A 27,470-nucleotide genomic window follows, 5' to 3' on the forward strand; every position below is an offset into this window, starting at 1 on the left:
GATGACCATATTAGGGAAGATTTGGGAGTACTATAGTTGTGTGTGCTGGGAGATTTGAGGTGATAGATGAGCCCTGAGACCACTGAGAAGAGAAACGTGGAAATAGAAAACAGAGAGAAGATGGTGACTTTAAGCACTCAGTTGTGTGACTGTGAAGTATTTAGTACACATATCTACATATTGAGTACAAGTCATGGAACCTGATCACAGGAGCTGGCTTCTTTCTTGCTGTTATCAGACTTACGAATGGACCCCTCATACATTTGAGTAACTTTTTTCTCTGCACCTTCTCTGGAGCTGTATCACCATAGTTCGCATTCTACTCTATTACTCTGACATACCTTTGTAAGGTATGATTTGTCTGGTTAACACTCAAAACAATACCTTTCACTGCATCTCAGTTAATGTGACAGTAATAGAAATATTAGTGGAGTAGATTTGAAGTGAACCAATATGGCAGACATGTTAGATTGAGGTGCAGACACTGTTTGTGAAGAAGGGAACTGAGAGGATGTCCAAATCTAGTGACTGAAAATGTTGAGTGGAAGGGCCAAAGTGTACAATGGAAGCATAAAAAAAATAAGCAAAATATAAACAGAATTGCATAGGAAACAAAGTACAGAAACAGATCATTCAGCCCAATCATTCCACACTGATGTTTATGTTCCAAGAATAAATTCAAGAACAGCTTCTTCCCCGCTGTTATCAGACTTACAAACAGCCCTTATACATAGAGTTGATCTTTCTTTGCACCTTCTCTGTAACTATACCACCATGTTCCACATTCTATTCTATTGCTGTGATTTACTTATTAAGGTATGATTTGTCTGGTTAGCATTCAAAACAAAACCTTTCACTGTATCTCAGTACATGTGACAATAATAAATCAAATCAAACCTGAGAAACCTGACCTATGTGGACATAATGTATTGGACAGATTTGCAGCAAAATAGCAATTAACTATAAGCAGATGTTTTACATTTCTGTGTGTTTCTTACATTTCAAATGTTGTTATTCAAATGGACCTGGTCATCCAGCTGAGGAAATAACATGCCTCTGTTAGCACATCAGGAGAAATTGTTCAAAGTATTTGATCCATTTTGATAGATTGCCAATTGCACAATATGTGAGGTCTTTTAATGATACAGATGACTAAATTTGCAGTTTTGATTTTGCAGTATTCTAGAGTTATCAGTCATGCACAGCTTTAGTCATGTATTGTAAAATACAAAGGAAACTCAAGTGTAGAAGATTAACATGTGTGAAATATGCTTTCAATCACCTTCAAGCAATGATTTGTGTGTAGTTACTAGGCCTTGCAATTTTGTAAGATACTGGATGGACGTAGTGCATTAAAGAACAATGCCAAGCCAGCTAAATATGGCCTTGTTGTTTTCACTGGGATGTCAGTACTGTATATCAAAAGGAGGGAGAAATGCATGTCAGAAATGTGATAAATAAAATTCCACGTGTACACTGGGTAGATGTCAATGAGCACTCTACTATAATGAGTAGAGTTTCATCAATGTTAACCCTCTGGACTCACAGTCTCAGTGTATGCATTCTACCCAATGGAGTTCTTGTGTTCCTTTAGAACTAACTGAGATGTGATTTAATATCTCCAAGTTCTTTTTGTGCAACACAAAGTAATATTTATAAAATAAGGTTCTTTTGTTATGAGGCTGGGGAGGGTGGAGTAACATCCACAGGAACACTTTGCTGACCGATGGATCTGATATAACCCCGCCGTACCAGTTTTGAGGGCAGGAGCAGAGACACTGTCTGATCCCTGAGCGAATTGGACGTTATCATTACTGGACAGTGCAATCCTCTGATCATTCTAAGTCTTTAGTTTCTCAAAGCCCAGTTTCTTTAGTTTCTCTAACTTCCTGTTCACTAGAACATCACCACAAACATTGGATACAACTCTGGATCCAGCAAAACTCCGAGCTGATGATTACAGCTGCTGGGGTTACTCCCCTTAGCCTCTAAAAATGAACACAAGGTCTTGGCAGAAATAGAAATTGCTGGAAAGCTCAGCAAGTCTGGCAGCATCAGTGGAGAGAAATCAGAATTAACATTTTGGGTCGAGTGACACTTCCTCAGAAGGAATGCAACGGTAACAGGTTATTACACTTACCTATGTCCATTGTGGTAGCTGAGCAGTGTTGTAATGCTCAGAAACATTAAGAAGTTATTCCAGATTCTTATATTGTGGGGGGAAAATGTTATTGCTGAAGGGATTCAGTAAAGAATATATGGCTTTTCTGAAAATGGCTCTAAGTCACGTGGAAAAAATTTTCATTTTAAGTGATGTTTTCAATCTCAGAAACGTTGGACAAAGAATTGCTGCTGACAAAACATGTGCAACTATTTTGATTTGTCGAGATAAGAAAGAGCTTATATGTTACAGGACCCAATTTATAAATTAATTCTTTTCCTTTTGCCAAAGTATATGCGCCACATTTAACACTTTATTTGAAAATGGTTCTGTCCAGAATTTATTTCTTATAGCAATCATTGATCTATATGGTTCATAGTTAGTCTGCTCTTATAGTAAAATTTATTTTCAATGTCAATCAGTGTCGTTAGTTAATGACCTGATGCCCAACTTGCAGTACAAAATCCAACTCAAACACAGCAGTTTTGAAATCACCACTTGTAGGAGACCTAAAGGCACATTATAAAAGCAGTCAGTGCAAATTTCCGAAGCTCTACAAAGCTTTGTTCAATCCATTCAACACGAAATAGAGTTAGTCATGTGGGAGTAGGCCAAAGAGATCAGAGTGATCCTAAGGTGCTGAGTTAGCTAATTACAGGCAAGTGTGGTATTGAATGCGAATGCTTGGTGGGAAGAAAGAAAAGAAAGACTTGCTTTTCTATAGCATGACCACAGTTTATTTTGAAGCATTTTACAATCAATGAAATATTTGGAGCAGTCACTGTTAGAATGTAGGAAACACAGTAGCCGATTGATGTATAGAAAGCTCCTTCAAAAGGCAATGCAGTAATAATCAGAATATAGTGAGGGAAAAATATCTCCCAGGTCATCAAGGATATCTTCACTACTCAGAGAATTGCTACAGAAAAAAGCCATTCAGCCCATCAAGTCTACAATGACCCTCCAATGACCAACGAATGCAGACCCACTCCCCAACCTATTCCTGTAACCCCACATTTACTATGGCTAATCCACTTGGCCTGCACATCCCTGGACACTACAGGGCAATTTAGCATGGCCAATTCCCCTAAGCTGCACATGTTTGAAATATGGGAGGATACCCACACAGACACGGGGAGAATATGCAAACTCCACACAGACAGTCACCCAAGGCTGGAATCAAACCCAGGTCCCTGGTGCTAACCATTGTGTCACCATGCTGCAGTACTCTACAAAGTATTACCATAGGATCTTTCATGTTTATCTGGGAAGGCAGGTGAAACCGAGTTTTAAAATTCCTGTTGAAACAGCACATTCAAATAGTGCAGCAATCTCTCAGTATTCTGCAAGTGTATCGGCTTTATTTTGTGTTGAATTTTGAAAGAAACAGTAGCTAGTAGGAGTGGAATAAGTCCATCCAGACTGCACTGCCATTGTAGTAGACCATGGTTGATTCTCTACCTCAGCATAATTTTCCCATGCTATTCCCATGTCTCTTAATGGCTTGAATATCTAAAATCTATTGATCAACGTATGAACATGTACAATGTCGAAGCCTCCACAGCTCTCTGGGGTGGAGAATTCCAAAAATTCACCACTCAAGTTCCTTCTCATCTCTGTCGTAAATGATGAGCATTTATTCTGACACTGTCTCCACTGGTTCAACCATATGAACAAGGAACAAGAGTAGGCCACCCAGCCCTTTGAGCTTGCTCTGCTATTCAATAAGGTCATGGCTGGGCTGACTTTTGACCTCAACTTTACATTCCTGCATATCCCCAATAATCTTTTTCTCCTAGGTAATTGAGAATTTATGTACCTCTGCCTTAAAATATTCAAAGATTCTGCATCCACTGTCTTTTCAGAAAGGGGCTTCCAAAGAATCACAACTCATGGGGTAAATAATTTCCTCAAATAGAGAATCTAGCCAGGGGAATGTCATTCCTACACTGCACTTTGGATGCTGCCTGAACTGCTGTGCTCTTCCAGCACCACTGATCCAGAATCTGGTTTCCAGCATCTGCAGTCATTGTTTTTACCTCATTGATTTTATTCCTACATCTACACTATATGTTTAAATGAGATCACTCTTCATGTTTTTAATCTCTTAAGAATACAGGTCAAAGTCTCCTCAATCTTGCTTTATCGGACAATCCCAAAATCCCAGGAATCAGTCTGGTGAACTTTTGTTACACTTTTGAGAGGAAGACAGCCCGCAATAGAGCAGAAAGAATGAAAATGGGTGGTTGTTGCAACATTTGGCTCCTTATGAAGAGGAGCTTTATGAAGAGAGGATCTTCATTCTAATTGTGCTAAGTGGCTGACTGTGTTGAAATTCATGGACTGGCATGGAGGATACCCTTGACTTGCTGTGTTGGGACATCCAGACTGAAGGTTATCTGCCTTCACTTGATTGAGAAGGTCTGACAACCATGACAAGCTTCCTGGCTTTATGTCTGCACTAAATGATATGGGGATACAGCTGTACTGTGAATTTGGTACCTCTGGCTGATGGTTCAAAAAGTTCAAAAGGAGAAAGTGAGGACTCTCCTGCTCCTTGGATGCTGCCTGACTTTCTGCGTTTTTCCAGCAACACATTTTCAGCTCTGATCTCCAGCATCTGCAGACCTTACTTTCTCCTCAAAGTAAGTGAGCACTAAGAGAGCAAGCAAGCAGCCTGGAGATACAACCTACCCCCATCTATGAGCTGGGTGCATATTCCTGAACACAAAGTGACCTTGATGCAACATTACAATGATTGTTGCTGTTGTGCCCTAAGGTGCAGCATTAAAATGCAGAACCATACAGCAAGTAGATTGCAGATGTGCCTTGAGGATTCTTAGAAGCTGGCACATGTTGGATGTCAATGTCCATGCCTGATGTCATGGAGTATGTCTTGAAATATTCATGCCTGGTGTCCATCACAGAGGTCCTTTGGAGTCAGTGATAAGCTGAAATCGCCAGGTACTTGCTCTAACTTCCATGTCAATAATTCTCTATGTCTGGTTTGCATGAGGTTATGGTGTGATAGAAAGCTGAATATTAATACGGTAAGATGTGCAATTAGTAAGGTTATTAATAAGGAATAATCCCCTTAATAGGCATCCCACTGTTGTCAAGCAAGAATATCGCCTTGACATCCAAAACTTAACGAAAAGATGTAGTGTTGCTCTTGACATTGTGATAGGTGTCACCTGGATTTCTCTTATGTTTCTGTCACATGTCTTACCATAGCCAACTAATTCAGACCCTCATAAGATTATGCCATGCAACTTGTTCTTCCAATTGAAGATCCTCCCTCACTCATGTACTGATCCCATCCTTTATTAACAGTATTACTCCATCCCCTTTTCTTTCCTTCCTAACCTTCCTAAATGTTGAATATCCTTGAATATTAAGTTCCCAGCTTTGATCACTCTGCAGCCTTGGCTCAAGAATGGCAATTAGTTTATGCTATTTACTTCTAAGTTATGCCATCAATCCATAGATCTCATCATGAACACTGCATTACTTCAGATAAAGGGCCTTTAATTTTGTCTTTCTAGCATTTTCCATATTTTGACCTTAATTGATCCTGACCCTGCATTTCTACAGTCTTCCAGTTTCCCATACTGGTTTTCTTCTTACCATTATGTCTAGCTTCATTGACACAGTTGATGCATTAGGGTTTTTGCTCTTTAATATCTGAGTCAAAACAGAAAGAATAGTTACTTGTTGAGGTATGAGAAGCAACAGCATCTGTAGAATTAATCTTTCACACAAGACCCAGTTTCACAGCCAAGAGTATAAAACAAACTCAAGGAGCTATCTGTACCATAACTCATATTTTATGTATTGACAAGAGCTGATGAAGAATATCAGCATCTTTTATGAATTCAAGAAGGCTCAGTAGCACTCAGAAGATACAAACTTGGAATCGATAGTCTGCAGGGCTTTACCACATTCATTTAAATGTTTGAGAATTTCCCAAAGGCTCTTGCAGATCCTCAAACAAAACGTTAAACCAGCTGTTTAATTCATGCAAAACCTGCAGTACAATTTTTGTCCGGAACTGATTTTCTTTCACATAACACTTAACTCTTCTTATGATTTCTAAGCTGTGGGTTAGATTTTGAGATAAATCAGCCACTCAGCCTATTTCTTCTCTCTATATTTTCATTGCCTCACAAATGGTGTGTGACCCTGAGCTGAAATATTTTTCCATTATTTGAACAAAAGACCCTAGCCTTCGTTCAGTAATTCAGTGCAAAATACACTTTAATGCTGAAGTATGTGGAGCAGAATGATCCCAGCCTCAGCCCTGAGAGTTGCTAATTCTTTAGAAATTACATATTAATCCAAAGGACATCACTGAGAAAAACTGAGAAGAACAAATCTCAAGATGTGAATATACATTTCCACTGTTTTTTGTCATGTATAAAATATGAACATAGAGAGGTTAAAAACTGTTCAACTGAGAGCCAAGTGTCAAAAATAAAGTTTCTCTTTACAATAGGGATGAAGGTAAGGATGAATATGTTGAGTGGCTAATATGGTTGGAAAGGGTTCAAGACATGATCAGAAAGATGGAAATGCTGGATATCAGTTGTAGATTCTTCTTGATGCCACTCCCCTGTCCATCACACTGGGTTCATGCGAATAAGCCAACAGCTAAGGAAGATGGACATGCCAGTGTTTGCAATTATACAGTGTTGTGGCCATTGCTTAGTGGGCTGCTGTTGACCATGGCATCAGCAGATCGCTCCCTTCCATTTGCCAGATTTGTTGGACTCGGTAGAAACATCACAGAACTCACTGGCAGGATCAGTGTTTGCTTCTGATGAGGTCCACACATCAACACACACACATCAAAAGAACAAGGATTTGGTTTCTCTTGAAGAAAACCAATTGTTTATGTCATAAGGCACCTTTATACTGGCCTGTACTGCAATACAATATAGCTTACGCATATTGGAGAAATATGATGTGTTTTATTAGCCCTGGATTGGTTGACAGTGATTTATTTCTAAATCTTGTTGAAATTGAGGCTGTCAACTTACTAAAGAACGGACTCTCTATAATTAAACTATTTAAACCATTCACACATTCTGAAAGTATTCAAAACACTCACACATTCACAGTGGCTGACCCATGGGGTGAAATTCTTGTTCTTAAAGATTTAATATGATGCACCCCTTGGATTCTCATATTAAAAGATCTTTCAATAAGAGTTACAAAGAATCCCCAGGATGTTCGTCTGAGTCTGTGAAGCTGCAACAATGAACTGAGTGTTACTGTTGAATGTGATGTGAACAACTTACTATCCAAAACTATACTCTCCTCACATTGGGGATGTTACATCCTGATTTCCCATTGTACTTTAATTTAACACAGAGAATACTTAGGAAAATGTGCCAAGCAAGGTGCTGCATTGCATTCTCTCAACGGGAGGGCTGCTTCTCCACTCTTACAGAATCTTTATGGCCAGCAAAGGGGCAGTCCATCTTTTTAAAATAACATGATTCACTCAAGGACATCTTCATGGGCAGGAGTTATTCATTACTGCATTCTTTACTGGTCCCATTAATGACCCTATAAATTCTTCTCCTTGTTTTACAATTGGGTTTGATTTAATCATGAGGTTTGACTTTTTACCCTTCATTAAGTGGACAGGAGATTTCTTAGTGGCTAGTCATCTTTCATTAATAATATTTTCTATCACATATTGATGGTAGGAATCTGATGTCTGAATGCTGTGTATAGAATCCTGGCTGAGCCGCCCTACCAGACTGGCAGATGGAAAGCCTCCAAATTAAATAATGTAGAAGGGCTTCTGTAATCTTCAATTAGAATGGACTGAATCTTTCCATGGTTTGGTTAAATGAGTTTCATGGAAGGTTTCTCTCCAAATGGCCCAGCAATTTTTTCTCAATGTTTCTGAATGTTTCTCAAACTCACCTCCAACCAATAACCCCCGGTTATTGATCACTCTACTAAGGGGAAACGTTTCTTCCTCTCTATGCTACCTATGACCTTCAGAACTTTACAGACTTTAATTAGATCTTTTTTAACTATTCCTGATGAAAAGCTTATGCTCGAAACGTTGACACTCCTACTCCCCGCATGCTGCCTGACCAGCCATGCTTTTCCAGCACCACACTTTTGACTTCTTTAACTACAGTCATTGAGTCATAGAGATGTACAGCACGGAAACAAACCCTTCAGTCCAACCCGTCCATGTCAACCAGATATCCCAACCCAATCTAGTCCCACCTGCCAGCACCCGGCCCATATCCCTCCAAACCCTTCATCCAAATTCCTCTGAAATGCTGCAATTGTACCACTTCCTCTGGCAGCTCATTCCATACACATACCACCCTCTGCATGAAAAAGTTGCCCCATAGGTCTCTTTTTTTTCTTTCTCCTCTCACCCTAAACCTATGCCCTCCCTGACCCCAGGGAAAAGACTTTGCCTATTTACCCTATCCATGCCCCTTATAATTTTGTAAACCTTTATAAGGTCACCCCTCAGCCCCGACGCTCCAGGGAAAACAGTCCCAGCCTGTTCAGCCTCTCTCTATAGCTCAAATCCTCCAACCCTGGCAACATCCTTGTAAATTTTTTCTGAACCCTTTGAAGTTTCACAACATCTTTCTGATAGGAAGGAGACCAGAACTGCATGCAATATTCCAACAGTAGCCTAACCAATGTCCTGTACAGCCAAAACATGACCTCCCCAACTCCTGCACTCAATACTCTGACCAAGGAAAGTATACTAAATGCCTTCTTCACTATCCTATCTACCTGCGACTCACTCCACTTTCAAGGAGCTATGAATCTGCACACCAAGGTCTCTTTGTTCAGCAACTCTCCCTAGGACCTTACCATTAAGTGTATAAGTCCTGTTAAGATTTGCTTTCCCAAAATGCAGCACCAATCAAGCCCCTATGATTCCCTCTCATCCTATGCTAGCCTAAGTTTCTCACTCACCACAGCAGGTTGAATTCACCACTGCCAGGTATTCCTGGTGCGGGCATCATCTTTCAAGGGGTGTTGTGCACCCATTCAAGAAAAGCCAGACCGTCGCTACCCAACAAGGTTCATGATATTTGCCAGAGACATTGCAGATAAAGGAAAATTGGTGCCCTGATTTGTACACAGGGACCTGGAAGAGCAGATGGATGTGGTGGTGCTTTGGAAAGTCATCCTTTCTCCCTTAGAATGACAAATGAGGCCAAACACCAGACCTTCCCCTTGCCAGCCTTATCCATGTTCACTACCTGGGTCAGTGCAGTCTCAGCCATCTGGAAGGAATGTCCAGCAATGTTCGAAGTAGGTCAGTGTCCTCAGAGAATCATAGAGTTTTTACAGCACAGAAAGAAACCCATCATGTCCGTGTGGTCATCAAACATCCATCTGTTCTAATCCCATTTTACAGCACTTGACCCATCTCCTTGTGTGATATGGTATTTCAAATGTTCATTTAAACAATTCTTAAATGTCTAGAGAGTTCCTGTCTCTCTCTCTTTTTTAGGCAGTAAGTTACAGATATCCACAGCTCTCTGAGTGAGAAACCTTTTCCTCAAATTCTCTCTATGCTTCCTGTTCCTTAAAACTGTACCTTCTGGTTATTGATCCCTCTAAAAAGGGGAGATGTTTCTCCTTATCTACTCAGTTTCTACTCCTCTGAACTTTCTGTACCTCAATGGGATCTACCCTTAACTATTTCTGCGCAAAGGAAACAATCTACTAGTCTAGTCTCTCTTCACAGCTGAATGGCGGCACAGTGGCTCAGTGGTTAGCACTGCTGCCTCACAGCACCAGGGTCCCAGGTTCGATTCCAGCCTTGGGCAACTGTCTGTGTGGAGTTTGCATATCCTTCCCGTGTTTGCGTGGGTTTCCTCCGGTTACTCTGGTTTCCTCCCACATTCCAAAGATGTGCAGGCCAGGTGAATTGGCCATGCTAAATTGTCCATAGTTGCTAGGTGCATTAGTCAGAGAAGGGGTAGGTTACTCTTCAGAGGATCAGTGCGGACTTGTTGGTCCAAAGGACCTGTTTCCACACTGTGTGGAATCTAATCTAATTAAGCTTCGGCCCAAGCAACATGCTGGTGAATCTCTTCTGCACCCCTTCTAGAACAATCACATCCTTCCTGTACAGTGGCAACCATACTGCACTCCAGCTGTGGCCTAACTAATGTTATATACACTTCCACCGAAACCTCCTTGCTCTTATACTCACTGCCATGACAGTTAAAGGCAAGTATCTCATTTGTCCTCTTAACTGCCTTATCTAGCTGTCCTGCTGCTTCCAAGGATCTGCAGTACTTCCTAGGCTCCTCTCATTCAGCATGTGCTCCTTTCCCATAGTAGTGCCCAAAAATGCATTATCTCATACTTTCATACTGAGCTCCATGAACATAAGTGCCACTATTTGCTACCTGAGACCCCATACTCAATTTTTGGTATTTCACACACCTCCCACCAATGCTTATACTGCATTGCACTCACTATTGCCCCCAAGACCTTCTCTCGCTCACTCTTAACTATCCCAACCCATCATACCAGTAATCCTGCAGGGTCTCTGTGCAGCTTACTCACTCATTCAGGATAACCACCACCTTTCCTCATCTGCATCAGTTCTAACAGCTGTGCCATACATTTAGAGTCATAGAGAAGTACCAGCACGGAAACAGATCCTTCGGTCCAACCCGTCCATGCCAACCAGATATCCTAACCTAATCTGGTGCCATTTGCTAGCCTTTGGCCCATAAACCCATAAACCTTTCTTATAATATACTCATCCAGATGCATTTCAAGTGCTGCAATTGTACCAGCCACCACCACTTCCTCGCCGGCTCACTCCATACAGTCACCACCCTCTACGTGAAAAAGTTGTCCCTTAGGTCCATTTTAAATATCTTGCCCCTCTCACCATAAACTTATGCCCTCTAGTTCTGGACACCCTACCCCAGGGAAAATACCTTGCCTATTTATCCTATCCATGTTCTCATGATTTTATAAAACTCTATGAAGTCACCCCTCAGCCTCCGACACTCCAGCAAAACAGCCCCAGCCTATTCAGCCTCTCCCTTTACATCAAACCCTCCAACCCTGGCATCATCCTTGTGAACCTTTTCTGAACCCTTTCAAGTTTCACAACATCCTTCCGATAAGAAGGAGACCAGAATTGCACACAGTATTGCAAAAGTAGCCTAACCAATGTCCTGTATAGCCGCAACATGACCTCTCAACTCCTCTACTCAATGTTCTGACCAATAATGGAAAGCATATCAATCACTTTCTTCACAATCCTATCGACTTGCACCTGTATTTGCAAGGAGCTATGAACCTGCACTCCAAGGTTTCTTTGTTCAGCAACACTCCCTAAGACCTAAGTGTATAAGTCCTTCCCAGATTTGCTTTTCCAAAATGCAGCACCTCATATTTATCTAAATTAAACTCTATTTGCCACTCCTAAGCCTATTTGCCCATTTGATCAAGATCCCATTGTAGTCTGAAGTAACCTTCTTCGCTGTCCACTATACCTCCAATTCTGGTGTCATCTGCAAACTTACAAACTATGCCTCCTATATTCACATCCAAATCATTTATATAAATGACAAAAAGTAGTGGACCCAGCACCAATCCTTGTGGCACTCCACAGGTCACAGGCCTCCAGTCTGAAAAGCAACCCTCCACCACCACCCTCTGTTTTCTACCTTCAAGCCAGTTCTGTATCCAAATGGCTAGTTCTCCCTGTATTCCATGAGATCTAGCCTTGCTAACCAGTCTCCCATGAATCTCTCTTTGTTTCAGTCCGGGAGAAAACAGCCCACAAATGAGCAGAAAGAGCCAGGTTGGATGACAGGGTGCCTGATTTGCAGATCCTCACTCCTTACCAGAAGAGGAATCTGACCCTGACCTATCCAAGTGGGTGAATAACCCTGCCCAAGCCATTGGACTGTTAACCAGAGACTACTCTTGACGTACTGTGTTGATACCCCCAATCAAAGGTTGTCCGAATTGACTGAGGACATCTTCCTTCAGAATTTGAGAGATGAGCATGTGTTTGATGCTTATAATGTCGGCACATATGTAGCTGTGCGATTGACATAATATTGTGCCAGACAACAGCATGTTTACTTCTTCACTGCTAACAACTATGACAAGCATCCTGGCTTTGTGTCTATGCTAAAAGGCAAGGCAAGGCTGCAGTGAGCATCTATATAGGCTCAGAGTAAGGGAGTACTAAGAGAACAAGCGAAGCAAGCCTGGTACAATATGTAAGCCAGTCCAAGTCCATATAAAGTCCTTGCAGCAGAGTTACAATGATAATTGTTGCTGTGCCCTGAAGTTAAGCGACTGTACGTGGATAGTATATACATGATCAGATATAGATGACCTTGAGTAATGAAATCTACTATTCACCAGTCTAATATTCCTCATCTTCTGGATGATATATTAATGCTTTATATATTGGTTATGCCCAGGTAGCATTGTGATTTGGAATCACTGCCCGAAAGGACAGTGTAAGCAGATTCATTTATAACTTTTAAAAGGGATTGGACAAATACTTGAAAGGGAATGTTGGCAAGGCAATGGGGAAACAACAGGGAAGTTGGACGAATGGAACAGTTCTTTCAAAGGTATAATGGACTGAGTGACCTCCTCCTGTGTTATAAAATTTACAAGTACATTTTTGACAAGCTTCCGCCTAGGAGAAATTTCACCACCATTTCCGAAGTGACAGGCAGTAAATTCCCTCCTGTGAGGATCCAAAACGATCTGAAGTACATTATTTGGGTATTTATTTAGTGGGCGGCACGGTGGCACAGTGGTTAGCACTGCTGCCTCACAGCGCCTATAAGACCCGGGTTCAATTCCCGACTCAGGCGACTGACTGTGTGGAGTTTGCACGTTCTCCCCGTGTCTGCGTGGGTTTCCTCCGGGTGCTCCGGTTTCCTCCCACAGTCACAAAGATGTGCGGGTCAGGTGAATTGGCCAAGCTAAATTGCCCATAGTGTTAGGTTAGGGGTATGGGTGGGTTGCGCTTCGGCGGGTCGGTGTGGACTTGTTGGGCCGAAGGGCCTGTTTCCACACTGTAAGTAATCTAATCTAATAGGTCCTGCACTTTAGGAGGTCTGTGGTAAGATCGCTGATCTCCATGACTGCTAAACTTTGCCTGCCAGTGTGGAGGGCGGGTTCAACTGGTTAAGAGAATTCACTGCTCAAAGCAGTGGAAGAAGTCCTGTCACAACTGGGCTTTGGAAGTACAAAGGTTCAATTTCTTCTGTCAGGTTCAGTATTTTGCTGTATTAATGAGGGTGTCAAAAACTTGCCATGCTATTCAGCTACAACTTGAATGGTAAAAAAAGACTGCATAGTTGCAGAGCACACTATTAATTGTAATAACTATCTTAGATTTGCAAACTATTAAGTATGGCATAAGTGACTGAAAGGAACAGCTACACGTGTTTATAACAAAATATTTCAACCCTCTTACCCCCAAGGAGAGTACTAAGGTCAGCCTATGAAATGGAAATGCTGTTTACTGGCAATCACAAGTCGTTGCTGGAGATGTGTCTCTCAATTTAAAATGATAGGATTAAAATCTGTATAATTTCAATAATTTCATTTCCAAAAGCCTCGAGCCAATGGGTAATAATGAGCAAGTGCTCAAGTTTCTTCCTTATGAATTTATTCCTTATTGCTGTTTGTGAGAAAGTGCTGTGCACAATTTGGGCTTCTACATTTACCTTTGCGACAACAATGACAGCTTCAAAAGAGTGATCTATTAAAGTGAACACTTTCGGATATCCTGAGGCTGTGATAAGGTGCACCATAAATGCCAGCCGTTTTTAATGAGAGAAGTAACTTGAGATTTAATCGAAACTCTTAGTTTCCTCTATAACAGACCAAATAAAATACAAAGTTAAAAATCACACAACACCAGGTTATAGTCCAACAGGTTTATTTGGAATCACTAGCTTTCAGAGCGCTGCTCCTTCATCGGGTGGTTGTGGAATATAAGATCGTAAGACGCAGAATTTATAGCAAAGGTTTACAGTGTGATGCAACTGAAATTATATATTGAAAAAGACCTACATTGTTTATTAAGTCTCTCATCTTTTAGAATGACCATGTTGGTTTCAGTTCTTTAAAAATACAGCATGCTGATCTTCAGATACGTGCAAGCAGATGTGATTATTATTTCACAGCACACAAGCAGTGTTCAGAATAAGTTTGTTTTGAAATATCATTTAGTGTACATCATACATGGTCATTCAATTTTACAGTGCATATATCTGTCCATCTGTTTTCGACCATCTTCCTTTGAAATCCAGTCTGATACATTGCAGTACTGGTATTTGATTACATTGGAGTTAGGTCAAAGGAATCATCTGCAGTGTTTAATGCTGCTGGAAGTGATGATCCAATGTGAGGACATGATGAAGTGTTTACGTATTTGCCTTCAGGGCAACTTGCTTCACTGAAATTGGAGCTAATGATGGCAATTCTTTTGGCACCAATTGAAAGGCTATTCTGAGATTACAGAGCTTCATAAACTATTTTAGTGATGATTTTATAAAAGAAAAGGCATTTGGGTCTGCAAGACTGACTTCTCAAAATTCTTCAGGTATGATTATAGTAAACAAAATTCCAATTTTTAAGCTAAAAAGTAATATTTGAAGTTGCACTAGATGTGCAGGTGGATGCAGATACATTGCTTAAAGGGAAATTCTGTTAATTCAAGTTGCCATGTCATCCTAACTGTTATGAATGGGATATCTACACTTATCCATCATTGCTTTCTGTGTTTAATCATTCAAAGCTACTATGCAGACGTTGCCTAGGAGCTAACAAGTGTTTTAAGCAATTCTACAGAAGAGCTACTGTTTTTCTGTTGCAATGAATCGAGGATCACTTCCAGAAACTAAGGGCATTCTGAGGCAATATAAGCACTTTAGTCAATTCTGTCATATAAAATCACCAGAAAAATAATAGCAGCTGTTTACTCCTGCAGTACACATCTGTTTTGTATTCATTAGCTATAAAATATACAAATGTAAGTAGCAAGTTGAGACATCTGAGCACCGGCATTCCACAGAACTCCATCATCAAAAATAATTTTGATTCAAAAGGAAGGGAGATAAATAGTTGCTCATTAAATTCCACTGAAGATAAATTGAAAGGTTTTGGGAGTGGAATTATTAAAATACACAGATTTTACTCCATAATTTTCAATTTACAGGCACATTTCTGAAAAACACCTATGCTTGCCAGTATACAGAATTACCATAGACTAGACTAGCTGCTCTCAAAATAATGTCCCCAGGGATAGGCAAATTAAAGTGATGTTATATGAATTTGATGCATGTTTATTTCAATCACCTGTACTCTATTTAATATTTTGCAAATAGAAGATAATCTTTTATAGTTAGCAGTGTGTTCCAAGTTCAAATTGTGACTGAACAATATTAAATGCTTTTGACACTCTCACTAATAGCATATATTGAACTTGACAGGAGGAAACTCAACCTTTGTACTATCAGGGATGGGTCAGAGCTCATCCTTGCTCACATAACGTCGGTATCCCATACAGTTGTCACCACAAGGCTACATTACAGCAGATTTAGTTATCGATCGTATCAATATTGAAATGTATTCAATAGACTTGAATTCCATTTCAATATCATAATTATCTTACAAAATTCAGTAATTTTAAAATATAATTTTAATGCCTCCTTGTATCTGTATAAATCAATGTTTGAATGATTTTGTTGAATGTTTTTAAATGTTTCTAAGGTGGAGCTGGCCTGTGCTAGTCTGTGATAATGTGGCAGTGTTGTGATGTTAGCAGGGGGTCATGCTGACACTATATTCCTATTATGAAATCCCTCGTTGGAAACTCCTCCAGTAATTTGATAATTAAACATATTGCCCAATGTGGAACCATTGGGATCAGGAAGGTTCCACAGCCAGTTTGTCCTCAAGGACCTGAGCTTCGGTGAAATGAAGGTAGGATCCAGTTAGTGCTGGAAGCTCATTAAAGCTTCAACTGTCTTGCAAACCAACTCTGAACTGAAACAAATAAAGATTAGGAAATTGCAAAGATGTCTTCATGGAAGATATGGTAGTTTTAATAACAACAGATAATTGTATTTATATAATGCTGTTAATGTAATACAATCTCCTAAGCTGCTTCGCAGGAGAATCATCGAACACAATTTGACACTGAGCCATCTAAAGAGAAATTAGGACAGAGGGCTAAAAGCTTGGTTAAAGAGATGGACTTTAAGAAATAGCATAATTGCAAATTAATGAAGTGAATGCTATACTAGCCTTTATTAAAAAAAAGGAATTGTAGCAAAAGTAAAGAAGCATTAATGCAAATAAATAGGATGTTGTAGAAACCATATCTGCAGTACTGTGTACTGTTTGGTTCTCTTACCTGAGAAAGGATATAGGTGTAGCACAATTAATGTTTACAACACTAACTTATAGAGTCATAGAGGTGTACAGCATGGAAATAGATCCTTCGGTCCAACCCGTCCATGCTGAGCAGATATCCCAACACAATCTAGTCCCACCAGCCAGCACCATGCCCATATCCCTCCAAACCCTTCATTTTCATATACTCATCCAAATTCCTCTTAAATGCTGCAATTGTACCAGCCTCCACCACATCCTCTGGCAGCTCATTCCATACACATAGCACCCTCTGCATGAAAAGGTTGCCCCTTAGGTCTCTTTTATATCTTTCCCCTCTCACCCTAAACCTATGCCCTCTAGTTCTGGACCCTCCGACCCCAGGGAAAAGACTATTTACCCTATCCATGCCTCTCATAATTTTGTAAACCTCTATAAGGTCACCCCTCTGCCTCTGACGCTCCAGGGAAAACAGCCCCAGCCTGTTCAGCCTCTCCCTGTAGCTCAGATCCTCCATCCCTGGCAACATCCTTGTAAATCTTTTCTGAACTCTTTCAAGTTTCACACCATCTTTCCAATAGGAAGGAGACCAGAATTGCGCGCAATATTCCAACAGTGGCCTAACCAATGTTCTATACAGCCACAACATGACCTTCCAACTCCTGCACTCAATACTCTGACCAATAAAGGAAAGCATACCAAAAGCCTTCTTCGCTATCCTATCTACCTGAGACTCCACTTTCAAGGAGCTATGAACCTGCACTCCAAGGTCTCTTTGTTCAGCAACAGTGTATAAGTCCTGCTAAGATTTGCTTTCCCAAAATGCAGCACCTTGCATTTATCTGAATTAAACTCCATCTGCCACTTCTCAGCCCATTGGCCCATCTGGTCCAGATCCTGTTGTAATCTGAGGTAACCCTCTTCGCTGTCCACTACGCCTCCAATTTTGGAGTCATCTGCAAACTTACTAACTGGGAGAAAGGGAGGACTGCAGATGCTGGACACCAGAGTTGAAAAATGTGATGCTGGAAAAACCTGCCTGCTGTGTTTTTCCAGCATCACATTTTTCAAAACTTACTAACTGTACCTCTTATGCTCGCATCCAAATCATTTATGTAAATGACAAAAAGTAGAGGGCCTAGCACCGATCCTTGTGGCACTCCACTGGTCACAGGCCTCCAGGCTGAAAAACAACCTTCCACCACCATCCTCTGTCTTCTACCTTTGAGCCAGTTCTGTATCCAAGTGGCTAGTTCTCCCTGTATTCCATGAGATCTAACCTTGCTAATCAGTGTCCCATGGGGAACCTTGTCAAACGTCTTACTGAAGTCCGTATAGATCACATCTACTGCTCTGCCCTCATCTATCTTCTTTGTTACTTCTTCAAAAAACTCAATCAAGTTTGTGAGACATGATTTCCCACGCACAAAGCCATGTCCCGAATCAGTCCTTGCCTTTCCAAATACATGTACATCCTGTCCCTCAGGATTCCCTCACAACTTGCCCACCACCGAGGTCAGGCTTACCGGTCTATAGTTCCTTGGCTTGTCTTTACCACCCTTCTTAAACAGTGGCACCACATTTGCCAATCTATGACTATCGATGATACAAATATCTCAGCAAGAGGCCCAGCACTCACTTCTCTAACTTCCCACAGAGTTCTCGGGTACACCTGATCAGGTCCTGGGGATTTATCCACTTTTAACCATTTCAAGACATCCAGCACTTCCTCCTCTGTAATTTGGACATTTTGCAAGATGTCACCATATATTTCCCTACAGTCTATATCTTCCATATCCTTTTGCACATTTAGTATCTCCCCCATTTTCTGTGGCTCCGCACAAAGGCCGCCTTGCTGATCTTTGAAGGGCTCTATTCTCTCCCTAGTTACTCTTTTGTCCTTAATATATTTGTAAAAACCCTTTGGATTCTCCTTAATTGTATTTGCCAAAGCTATCTCATGTCCCCGTTTTGCCTTCCTGATTTCCTTCTTAAGTATACTGCTACTTTCTTTATACTCTTCTAAGGATTCACTCAATCTGTCCTGTCTATACCTGACACATGCTTCCTTCTTTTTCTTTAGTCATCCAGCATTCCCTATACTTACCAGCCTTCCCTTTCATCCTGACAGGAATATACTTTCTCTGGATTCTGGTTATCTCATTTCTGAAGGCTTCCCATTTTCCAGCCGTCCCTTTACCTGCGAACATCTACCTCTAATCAGCTTTCAAAAGTTAATGCCGTCAAAATTGTCCTTCCTCCAGTTTAGAACTTCACCTTTTAGATCTGGTCTATCCTTTTCCATCACTATTTTAAAACAAATAGAATTATGGTCACTGGCCCCAAAGTGATCCCCCACTGACACCTCAGTCACCTGCCCTGCCTTATTTCCCAAGAGTAGGACAAGCTTTGCACCTTCTCTAGTTGGTACATCCACACACTGAATCAGAAAATTGTCTTGTACACACTCGATGTTTGGAAAATTAAAATCCCCTACCATAATGATCCTATTATTCTTACAGATAGCTGAGATCTCCTTACAAGTTTGTTTCTCAATTTCCCTCTGACTATTGGGGGGTCTATAAAACAATCCCAATAAGGTGATCATCCCTTTCTTATTTCTCAGTTCCACCCAAATAACTTCCCTGGATGTATTTCTGGGAATATCCTCCCTCAGAACAGCTGTACTGCTATTCCTTATCAAAAATGCCACTACCCCTCCTCTCTTGCCTCCCTTTCTATCCTTCCTGTAGCATTTGTATCCTGGAACTTTAAGCTGACAGTCCTGCCCATCCCTGAGCCATGTTTCCGTAATTGCTATGATATCACAGTCCCATGTTCCGAACCATGCCCTGAGTTCATCTGCCTTCCCTATTAGGTCCCTTGCACTTGTGTGATTGAGATGGTTGTCCTTTGAGGTGAGGTGTTGTGTATTGTGTGAAAATTTCATTTTGCACTTTGTCCTCTTAAACTATCATACAAATACAGCAGCAGAAGGAGTCTTGAAGGGAATAATAGGAATTGATGTTTTAACAGTATGTGCTGTCTGATTCTGAACACTTCTTGTAAAATATTAGTTTTTCTTCCCAGCATTTGCATGTGCCCTCACAGAATGTGGATTAATTTCATGGAAACATATAACATCTTTAAGTAGCTGAATAGAGTGGACATTTCTTTGGAGTGCAATGTCTCCAGACAAGAGATTGGCCATACAGGATTGAAATGAAGAGATGATTTGGAGATGCCGGTGTTGGACTGGGGTGTTTAAAAATGTGTTGCTGGAATAGCGCAGCAGGTCAGGCAGCATAACGACTGGGGTGTACAAAGTTAAAAATCAAGCAACACCAGGTTATAGTCCAACAGGTTTAATTGGAGGCACTAGCTTTTGGAGCGCTGCTCCTTCATCAGGTGATTGTGATTCAACCACCTGATGAAGGAGCAGTGCTACAAAAGCTAGTGCTTCCAATTAAACCTGTTGGACTATAACCTGATGTTGTGTGATTTTTAGAGATAAAGAGAGATTTCCTTATTTAAAGGATTGTAAATTCTTGGAATTCTCTAATACAGGGAATTTTAAATTCTAAGCCAGACATTTGCATATCATATGATACAAGGAAATTGATGCATCTGCACATAGTGAGCCAAAGTGTAGATGAGGTAGGAAGTCAGCCGTGATCTTTAGATTAGATGAGATTACTTACAGTGTGGAAACAGGCCCTTCAGCCCAACAACTTCACACCAACCTGCCGAAGCACAACCCACCCAGACCCATTCCCCTACGCCTAACACTACAGGCAATTTAGCATGGCCAGTTCACCTACCTGCACATTTTTGGATTATGAGAGGAAACCAGAGCACCCAGAGGGAACCCACACAGACAATGTGCAAACTCCACACGGTCGCCTGAGGCGGGAATTGAACCCGGGTCTCTGGCACTGTGAGGCAGCAGTGCTAACCACTGTGTAGCTATGCTGCCCATTTATGAATGACATGAACATTTAGTTCCCACTACTACAACATTTCTTTTGCCTATGTCTAAATGGAGGAGGAGAGAGAGAGAGCTAGGTTTAGGAACGCAATTCCAGGCTTAATACCTCAACAGCTGAAAGTTTGGATGTTTGGATTGCATTCTTAACACTGACTCATTGTGCAGTCAAGTGGGTGGATAGATTTTTAATCAGTAAGAGAATCAAGGATTTTGGGGTAAACGCAGAAAAGTGGAGGTGAACAGTATCAGATGAGACTGAATGATAAAGCAGTCTCAAAAGAGCCAAACGATTTACTTCACCTCCTATGATTTAGGTCTTACCTCACTTTCAGTTGTGCTCACATTATATGACCTATAGACAATTGTGGGCAAACTGACAATTGCTGAGACAGTAGAAGATTGGGTATCTATGAAGGCTTCCATCAGAATATAATATCTGAGTGTTGTGCAGTGATATCGTTTATGACAGCCAGCAAGTTGAGAGGACATCTGAAGGAGCTCCTTTTGAACCTTCATTATCAGTAACCCTTAAATGTTTCAGAGTATGTGTAGACTGCTGTATAGCCATAAATGCTTGAGCATCTAGTGGACAACATTGATCTTGTGATCGACAGTTTGTTTCTCAGCTGACTGTACTATGAAGCTGAGTGGACATGCGTATCTCCCAGCCTCGAATGGCAGTATATTCCCTTAAAAATATGATACATAGAATGAATCTGTAGAGAAGTGTGAAATCATTAGAGTCTGTAGTTTCACTCATAATGTAAATCAAGCTCTTTTTTTCCTGAAACCCTCACAAAAGTTAGAAATTTTATAAAAGCATGTAAAGTTTCCCAATTTACCTGCCTTTTAGACCCAGGTTGACAGAAAACATGGACGGATATAAACAGTTGCGAGCTGTCAACATATAACTTCCAAAGTTAAAACTCTAACCCCTTTAATAGAGCTCCCAAGACACACAGATGTAGACAAAAAAGAGTGTCACAGGTGGAGGATAAGTCTGAGAGGCAGGTGAGTGGTCCCTGTCCATAGGATTCACGAAGGTAATCTTGGCTTGTGAGAATGCGCTGTTCCTTGACTTTTTTCCAAGTACGGTACTTCAAATTGCTTGTAGGAGACACAGGTGATTAGTTCACATTTATAAAGTTTATGATTTATTGATTAAGAACTAAACACACTGACTTTCTTCAGGCTTGAGTGTTTTTTAAAAGGACAGTTCCTTTGTTTCCGGAGATCCAGACACTTCAGATCAAACATTCACGCCCATAGGTTATTCTGTTAACTGGGTGATATTTGCATAGTTCTTGGCAGACGGGCCTTTGTTATCAACAATTGGGTGTGACTTCATAAGACAATCAGCTACTTGTTTCCAGCTGAATCTTATTTTGTACACACCCCCTGGCTCCTGTTGACCTAGTAATAGACTAACATAGTAGTTCTAATTTACTAGTCCTCCAGTGCAGCATTTGTGCAGAGAAAACAGAGTTAACATTTCAAGTCTAGTGACTCTCTCAGTTATCCTTGTTAGGAACTATTCTAGATTTGAAATGTTTACTCTGCTTTCTCTCCACAAGTGCTGCCAGACTAGCTGAGTTTCTCCGGTAATTTCTGTTTTTGTTTCAGATTTCCAGAATCTGCTTTATAAATGTGTAAATAGCACTTACAATAATTGTCAGTAACTTGTTTTTAGGTTGGATTAGATTAGATTCCCGAAAGTGTGGAAACTGCCCTTCAGCTCAACAAGTCCATACCGACCCTCCGAAGGGTAACCCACACAGACTCATTTCCCTACATTTATCCCTGACTAATGCACCTAACACTATGGGCAATTTAACTTGGCTAATTCATCTGATTTACACATCTTTGGATTGTGAACGAAACCGGAGCACCTGGGGGAAACCCACACAGACACAGGGAGAATATGCAAACTCCACACAGTCACCCAAGGCCAGAATCAAACCTGGGTCCCTGGAGGCACTGTGAGGCAGCAGTGCTAACCATTGAACCACTTTTAATAAGTGTAGTAATCCTTTCATATATCCGTAGAATCCCTACTGTGTGGAAGCAGGCCATTCAGTCATCAGGTTCACACTGACTCTCTGAAGAGCATCCCACCCAGACACACCCCCTACCCTATACTTGTAACCCTGCATTTCCCATAGCTAATCCACCTAGCCTGCACATCCCTGGTTTCCACAATCCTTGGTTTTAGAAATCCTTTTTCCCATCTCAGACCACAATCAAAAATGCAGAAAAATCAAATAGTCTTCACAATAGATGTGGTATAGGATGATGTGTGCAGGCCAGGTCTAGAATGATCCATGCTTATTGTGTTTAGCCTCGGTCTTGTTTACATTAAAAATCAATACATTGGCTGCACTCCTCAATGTCACAATTCAAGCATCCCTGATGTCTATAAAGATAAGAAGAGGGACAAATAGATTTGAGGAAGCAGGGAGGCTGTAGAAGGCTTTGTAGAGGTTAGGAGAGTGGGCAAAGAATTGGCAGTACAAGATGAGAAAGTGTGAGGTCATGCACTGTGGAAGGACGAATAGAGGCATGGACTATTTTCTAAATAGGGAGAAAATTCAGAAATCCGAAGTGCAAAAAGATTTGGGAGTTCTAGTCCAGGATTCTCTCAAGTTAAACTTGCAGGTTGAGCCAGTAGTTAGGAAGGCAAATGCAATGATGGCATTTATTTTGAGGGAACTTGAATAAAAAAACAGGGATGTACTTCTGAGGCTCTTAAAAGGCTTTGGTTAGGCTACATTTGGAGTATTATGCGCAGTTTTGAGCCCCATATCCCTGGAAGATTGTACTGCCCTTACAGCTTGTTCAGAGGAGGTTCACGAGAATGATCCCAGGAATGAAAAGCTTAACATATGAGGAATGTTTGAGACTCTGGATCTATACTCAGTGGAGTTTAGAAGGATGGGGTGGGGAATCTAATTGAAACATACAGAATATTTATTGACCTGACAAAATAAATGTTGGGAAGATGTTCCATTAGTAGGAGAGACCAGGACCCAAGGACACAGCCTTAGAGAAAAGGGTAGACATTTTAGAATGGAGATAAGGAGAAACTTCTTCAGCCAGAGAGTGGTGAGTCTGTGGAATTCAGTGTCACAGGAGGCTGTGGAAGCCAGAGCATTGAGCATAATTAAGACTGAATTAGATAGATTCTTGAGTATCAAGAGGAACAAGGATTACAGGGAAAAATCAGAAGAATGGGTTGAGAAACTTATTAGCCATGATTCAATGGGCTGAATGGTCTAACTTTTGCTCCTAGGTCTTATGATATTATGGTCTATATCTACCTGCACTTAAGGAGTTAGTTGCTTGTGAGAAATGCTTCTCCATTAACCTATTTCATTCTTAGAATGTTAAATAATGCTGCTCATCTCACACGGGTGTGATTTAGCCAGGTCTGACAGCGAAAACTATAATAAGGAAGACATTTTAACAGTGCAAGTAAAGTGTAATGTTACCTAAAATGTGGCTTCATCCATGCCACCTGTGAACGCTCAGTAATTTTTCTCTTCCCCCATCTTACACTACATCCAATTGCTGTCCCAAGTTTCAAAGCTGGGGAGAAGGAAGTCTGCTCGGTAGTTGACACTATTGGCCTGGGAGACCTGAGTAGATGTCCACTGGTGCCTTTAAGTCTAGAGATCCCAGACCAGCTGAGTATATCATGTCCAGTTGCAAGCTCACCCTCCTCAGCTTGAAGTGTGCAGCTGTTGGGATCACTGACAGAAGGTGCAATTTCCTGTTGGTACCACACTATCTCCCTGAGGGCAAAAGGCACCTGAAGTGAGCTCAAGGTGCCTCATCCCCCTCTACCTTCCCATTGATACTGAACATTGCTCGAGCAGCTCTGTGCACATATTGTGAGAGGCATGTGTGTGTAGCAGAGTTAGTGTTGGACATGTGAGTGTGAAGTAGCAGAGAGAAGATTTACTCTTGTGGAATCCAGAAGAAAATTGATCCTCTTTCTACACTATTGGATGCCCTGCTTCAACACTGCCCGGGGCTGCAATTTGGGTCCAGGCTGGTTTGGGCTGGTGGCTGAACCTCTTGGAGAGGTCTGTAGGAAAAACTACTGCCCTTCTTTCTGATACCCTATCCACTCGTACAAACAGTTCCCTGTCCACAAAGCAGGGAGCTTAGCTTTCCTCTGAGCCAAAGCAGTGGCGCGTCACAGTGTGAGGAGCAGGCACGGCTTGCAGCTCCTGAAGTGGTGTGTAATTGGACTTTAAATGTGGAGCTAGCATCCTTCACTCCTGTAGGTCCTGAGAGTGGCAAGCACGTCTGTCTTTCCAGCTACACAATTCCTCAGGAAGAGTGTCAAAGAACCTGGTGAAGGCCAGAAGAAGAAGATTAAAGAAGACAACAGTCACTCCCAGCTATAGCAAATTGGATGCCATGAATCATCTTTACAAAGCTCTTGAACTGAAAGCTGAAAAATTCTGCCCATTTGATACTTCATACCTATAAAGGTTAGAACATGTGAGGCAAGATGGGGGTGTGTGTTGCGATATTCAGTTCTGGCTGTAACAAAGGCATGAGTGAAGTTTTAATTAGCAAATAAGCTGGAGACAGGAGCAGAGTCAGGAATATAATGAGGTGGAAATAATTTGGAGGTGGATATGTGGTTGGAAACTCATTTTGAGTTCAATATAACACCAAGGATGCAAACAGTCTAGTTCAGCCTCATGCAGTTGCTTGAGAGAGGGATGGCTAGGTGGCTACTGAGTGAATAGTAAAGAATGGAACAAAGCAAGTGCAGTCTAACCCAGATGGATGATGCCAGAGAAATTTCAGAGGCAATTGGTGTGGTCAACTGTGCTAAAATTTGCAAATTGAAAGTGGAGGGCTAGTTAACCTTGTCACAGACAGAAAGGATGCTACTCATTCTCTGGAGGTGTACAGCAAGAGAATGAAAAGAAATGTCTTCAGAAACCTGAAAGATTTCTTTGTGGACAGGTTACTGTAAATGCTTGTGCATAGAGTATCAGAAAGAAGGGCAGTAGTTTTTCTTGCAGACCTCGCCAAGAGGTCCTGCCACTAGACCAAACCGGCTTTGGGCAATGTTGTGTCTTGATTGAGGTGTATTTTTAAAAACCTATTTATGATCTTTGATAAATTAATTAAAAATAATGGAAAGAGCCTAAGTAAGGATTTGATTTCCCAGACAATGGTTGAATTTGTAACCACAACACAGAACTGAGAGGGAGGGTGAACTGTGAGGAAGCTGCAAAGATGCTTCAGTGTGATTTACACAAGTTGAGTGCGTGGAAGAACGCATGATAGATGAAGTAAAATATGAATAAGTGTGAAGTCATCCACTTTGGTAGCAAAAACAGGGAGGTGGATTATTATCTGGATGGTGCTAAAGTGGAAAAGGAGCAAATACAACGAGACCTATGTGATCTTGTATACCTGTCACTGAAAGTAAATAGGCAGCAAAGAAGGCAAATGGTATGTTAACATTCATAGTGAGAAAATTTGAGTACTGGAGCAGGAATCCCTTTCTGCAATTGTATAGAGCCTTGGTGAGATCACACCTGAAATATTGTGTGCAGGTTTGGTCTCCTTATCTGAGGAAGGATGTTCAAGCTCTGATGGGATTGAAATGAAGGTTTTCCAGACTAATACCTGGAAGGGAATGACTGCCGTATGAATAGAGACTGGGTTGGTTAGAAATATATTCGTTAGAGTTTAGAAGACTGATGGACATATCATAGAAACCTATAGAATTCTAACAGGATTAGGTTAGATGTATTCAGGTAAGATGGTTCCAATGACAGGGGAGTCCAGAACCAGGAGTCACAGTCCAAAGATATGGGGTAAGCCATTTAGGAATAAGATGAAATAAGATTTCTCCACCCAGAAAATGATGAGCCTGTGGAATTCTCTGCCACAGAAAGAATTTGAAGTGAAAATGTTGAATGTGTCAAGAAGGAATTGAATATCGTTCTTGGGGTTAATGAGATCAAAAGTATGGGGAAAAAAATCATCTGATGAAGGAGCGTCGTTCCGAAAGCTAGTGTGCTTCCAATTAAACCTGTTGGACTATAACCTGGTGTTGGGGGAAAAGTCAGGAAGCCATGATCAGATTGAATGACCAAAGCAGGCCAAATAGACAACTCCTGTTCCTAATTTCTATATTTGTTTGGTTTTGAAATGTCAATTTTAAAAGCATGATGATCAAAGAGGATGGGTGGAGTGGAAGTATTATCAGCTGGTGAGCTTCTTCTTGGGTTAATTCTCACAGTTTTTAACCTAGTTATTTATACATCAAAACATAGATTTTGTTTTGGGTGAATTGGATAAAATTTATTGAGTTGCTTTGTGAGGAGTGAATAAGCTCAGAGCTAAGCTGCTAAATAAAATGCGGGCGGGTGGAGAACAATTATTTGCTGGGTTATGAAGACTCTAATTGTATGTTGTAGTAATGGAGCTTTTGTTTATCATGCGTACATTCAAGGACCTTTTTTTTACATTTTGGTGTGATTTTGAGGGATGTCACTGCTCAGGAGAGATAAGGTAGAAAGTTTTCCACATCTGGAGCAGCAGAGCTCAAATGTATACCAGACAAGAACTTCTCACTGTGCCAATGTGATTTCTTCCTTTCCCACATCAGTGATAATTAGAGACCAAATCTTTCATGTCTTATTCCTAAAAGTACTGACTGACTGTGAAGGAAGTGCACCACTAAACTTAGTAACATGTTTGTGGATCTGCAGTTAAAGTTAAATCTGACACCTCTCACTGCTGGTTTGGTCAACATTATTTGCTGGGTCTAGCAGCAAATATGATATGATCACGGTGCCACACACTTTGATGAAAGGCCATTCAAATGCCAATCTGAAAGCCATTAATGTTTACCAACTAAAATGTCACAGC

General features: G+C 41.0%; 1 protein-coding gene across 7 annotated transcripts in view; it reads left to right on the forward strand.

The window, feature by feature from the left end:
* The window catches only part of bbs9 (Bardet-Biedl syndrome 9), a 562,903-nt gene that overhangs the window by 448,070 nt on the left and 87,363 nt on the right, over positions 1-27,470 (forward strand). For 2 of the 7 annotated variants that reach the window (XM_060822953.1, XM_060822951.1), the window contains exon 22: positions 4,274-4,688. The exons of 3 other annotated variants lie outside the window; for them this stretch is intronic. In XM_060822953.1, the coding sequence (XP_060678936.1) occupies positions 4,274-4,362 (89 nt within the window). In that variant the 3' untranslated portion in view covers positions 4,363-4,688. Of the gene's footprint in view, positions 1-4,273; positions 4,693-27,470 lie in introns of those variants that run through there. 2 more of the 7 variants (XM_060822965.1, XM_060822954.1) reach the window with 2 other exon arrangements.

Source organism: Hemiscyllium ocellatum, chromosome 4, assembly GCF_020745735.1.
Source record: "Hemiscyllium ocellatum isolate sHemOce1 chromosome 4, sHemOce1.pat.X.cur, whole genome shotgun sequence".
Classification (NCBI taxonomy): Eukaryota; Metazoa; Chordata; class Chondrichthyes; order Orectolobiformes; family Hemiscylliidae; genus Hemiscyllium; species Hemiscyllium ocellatum.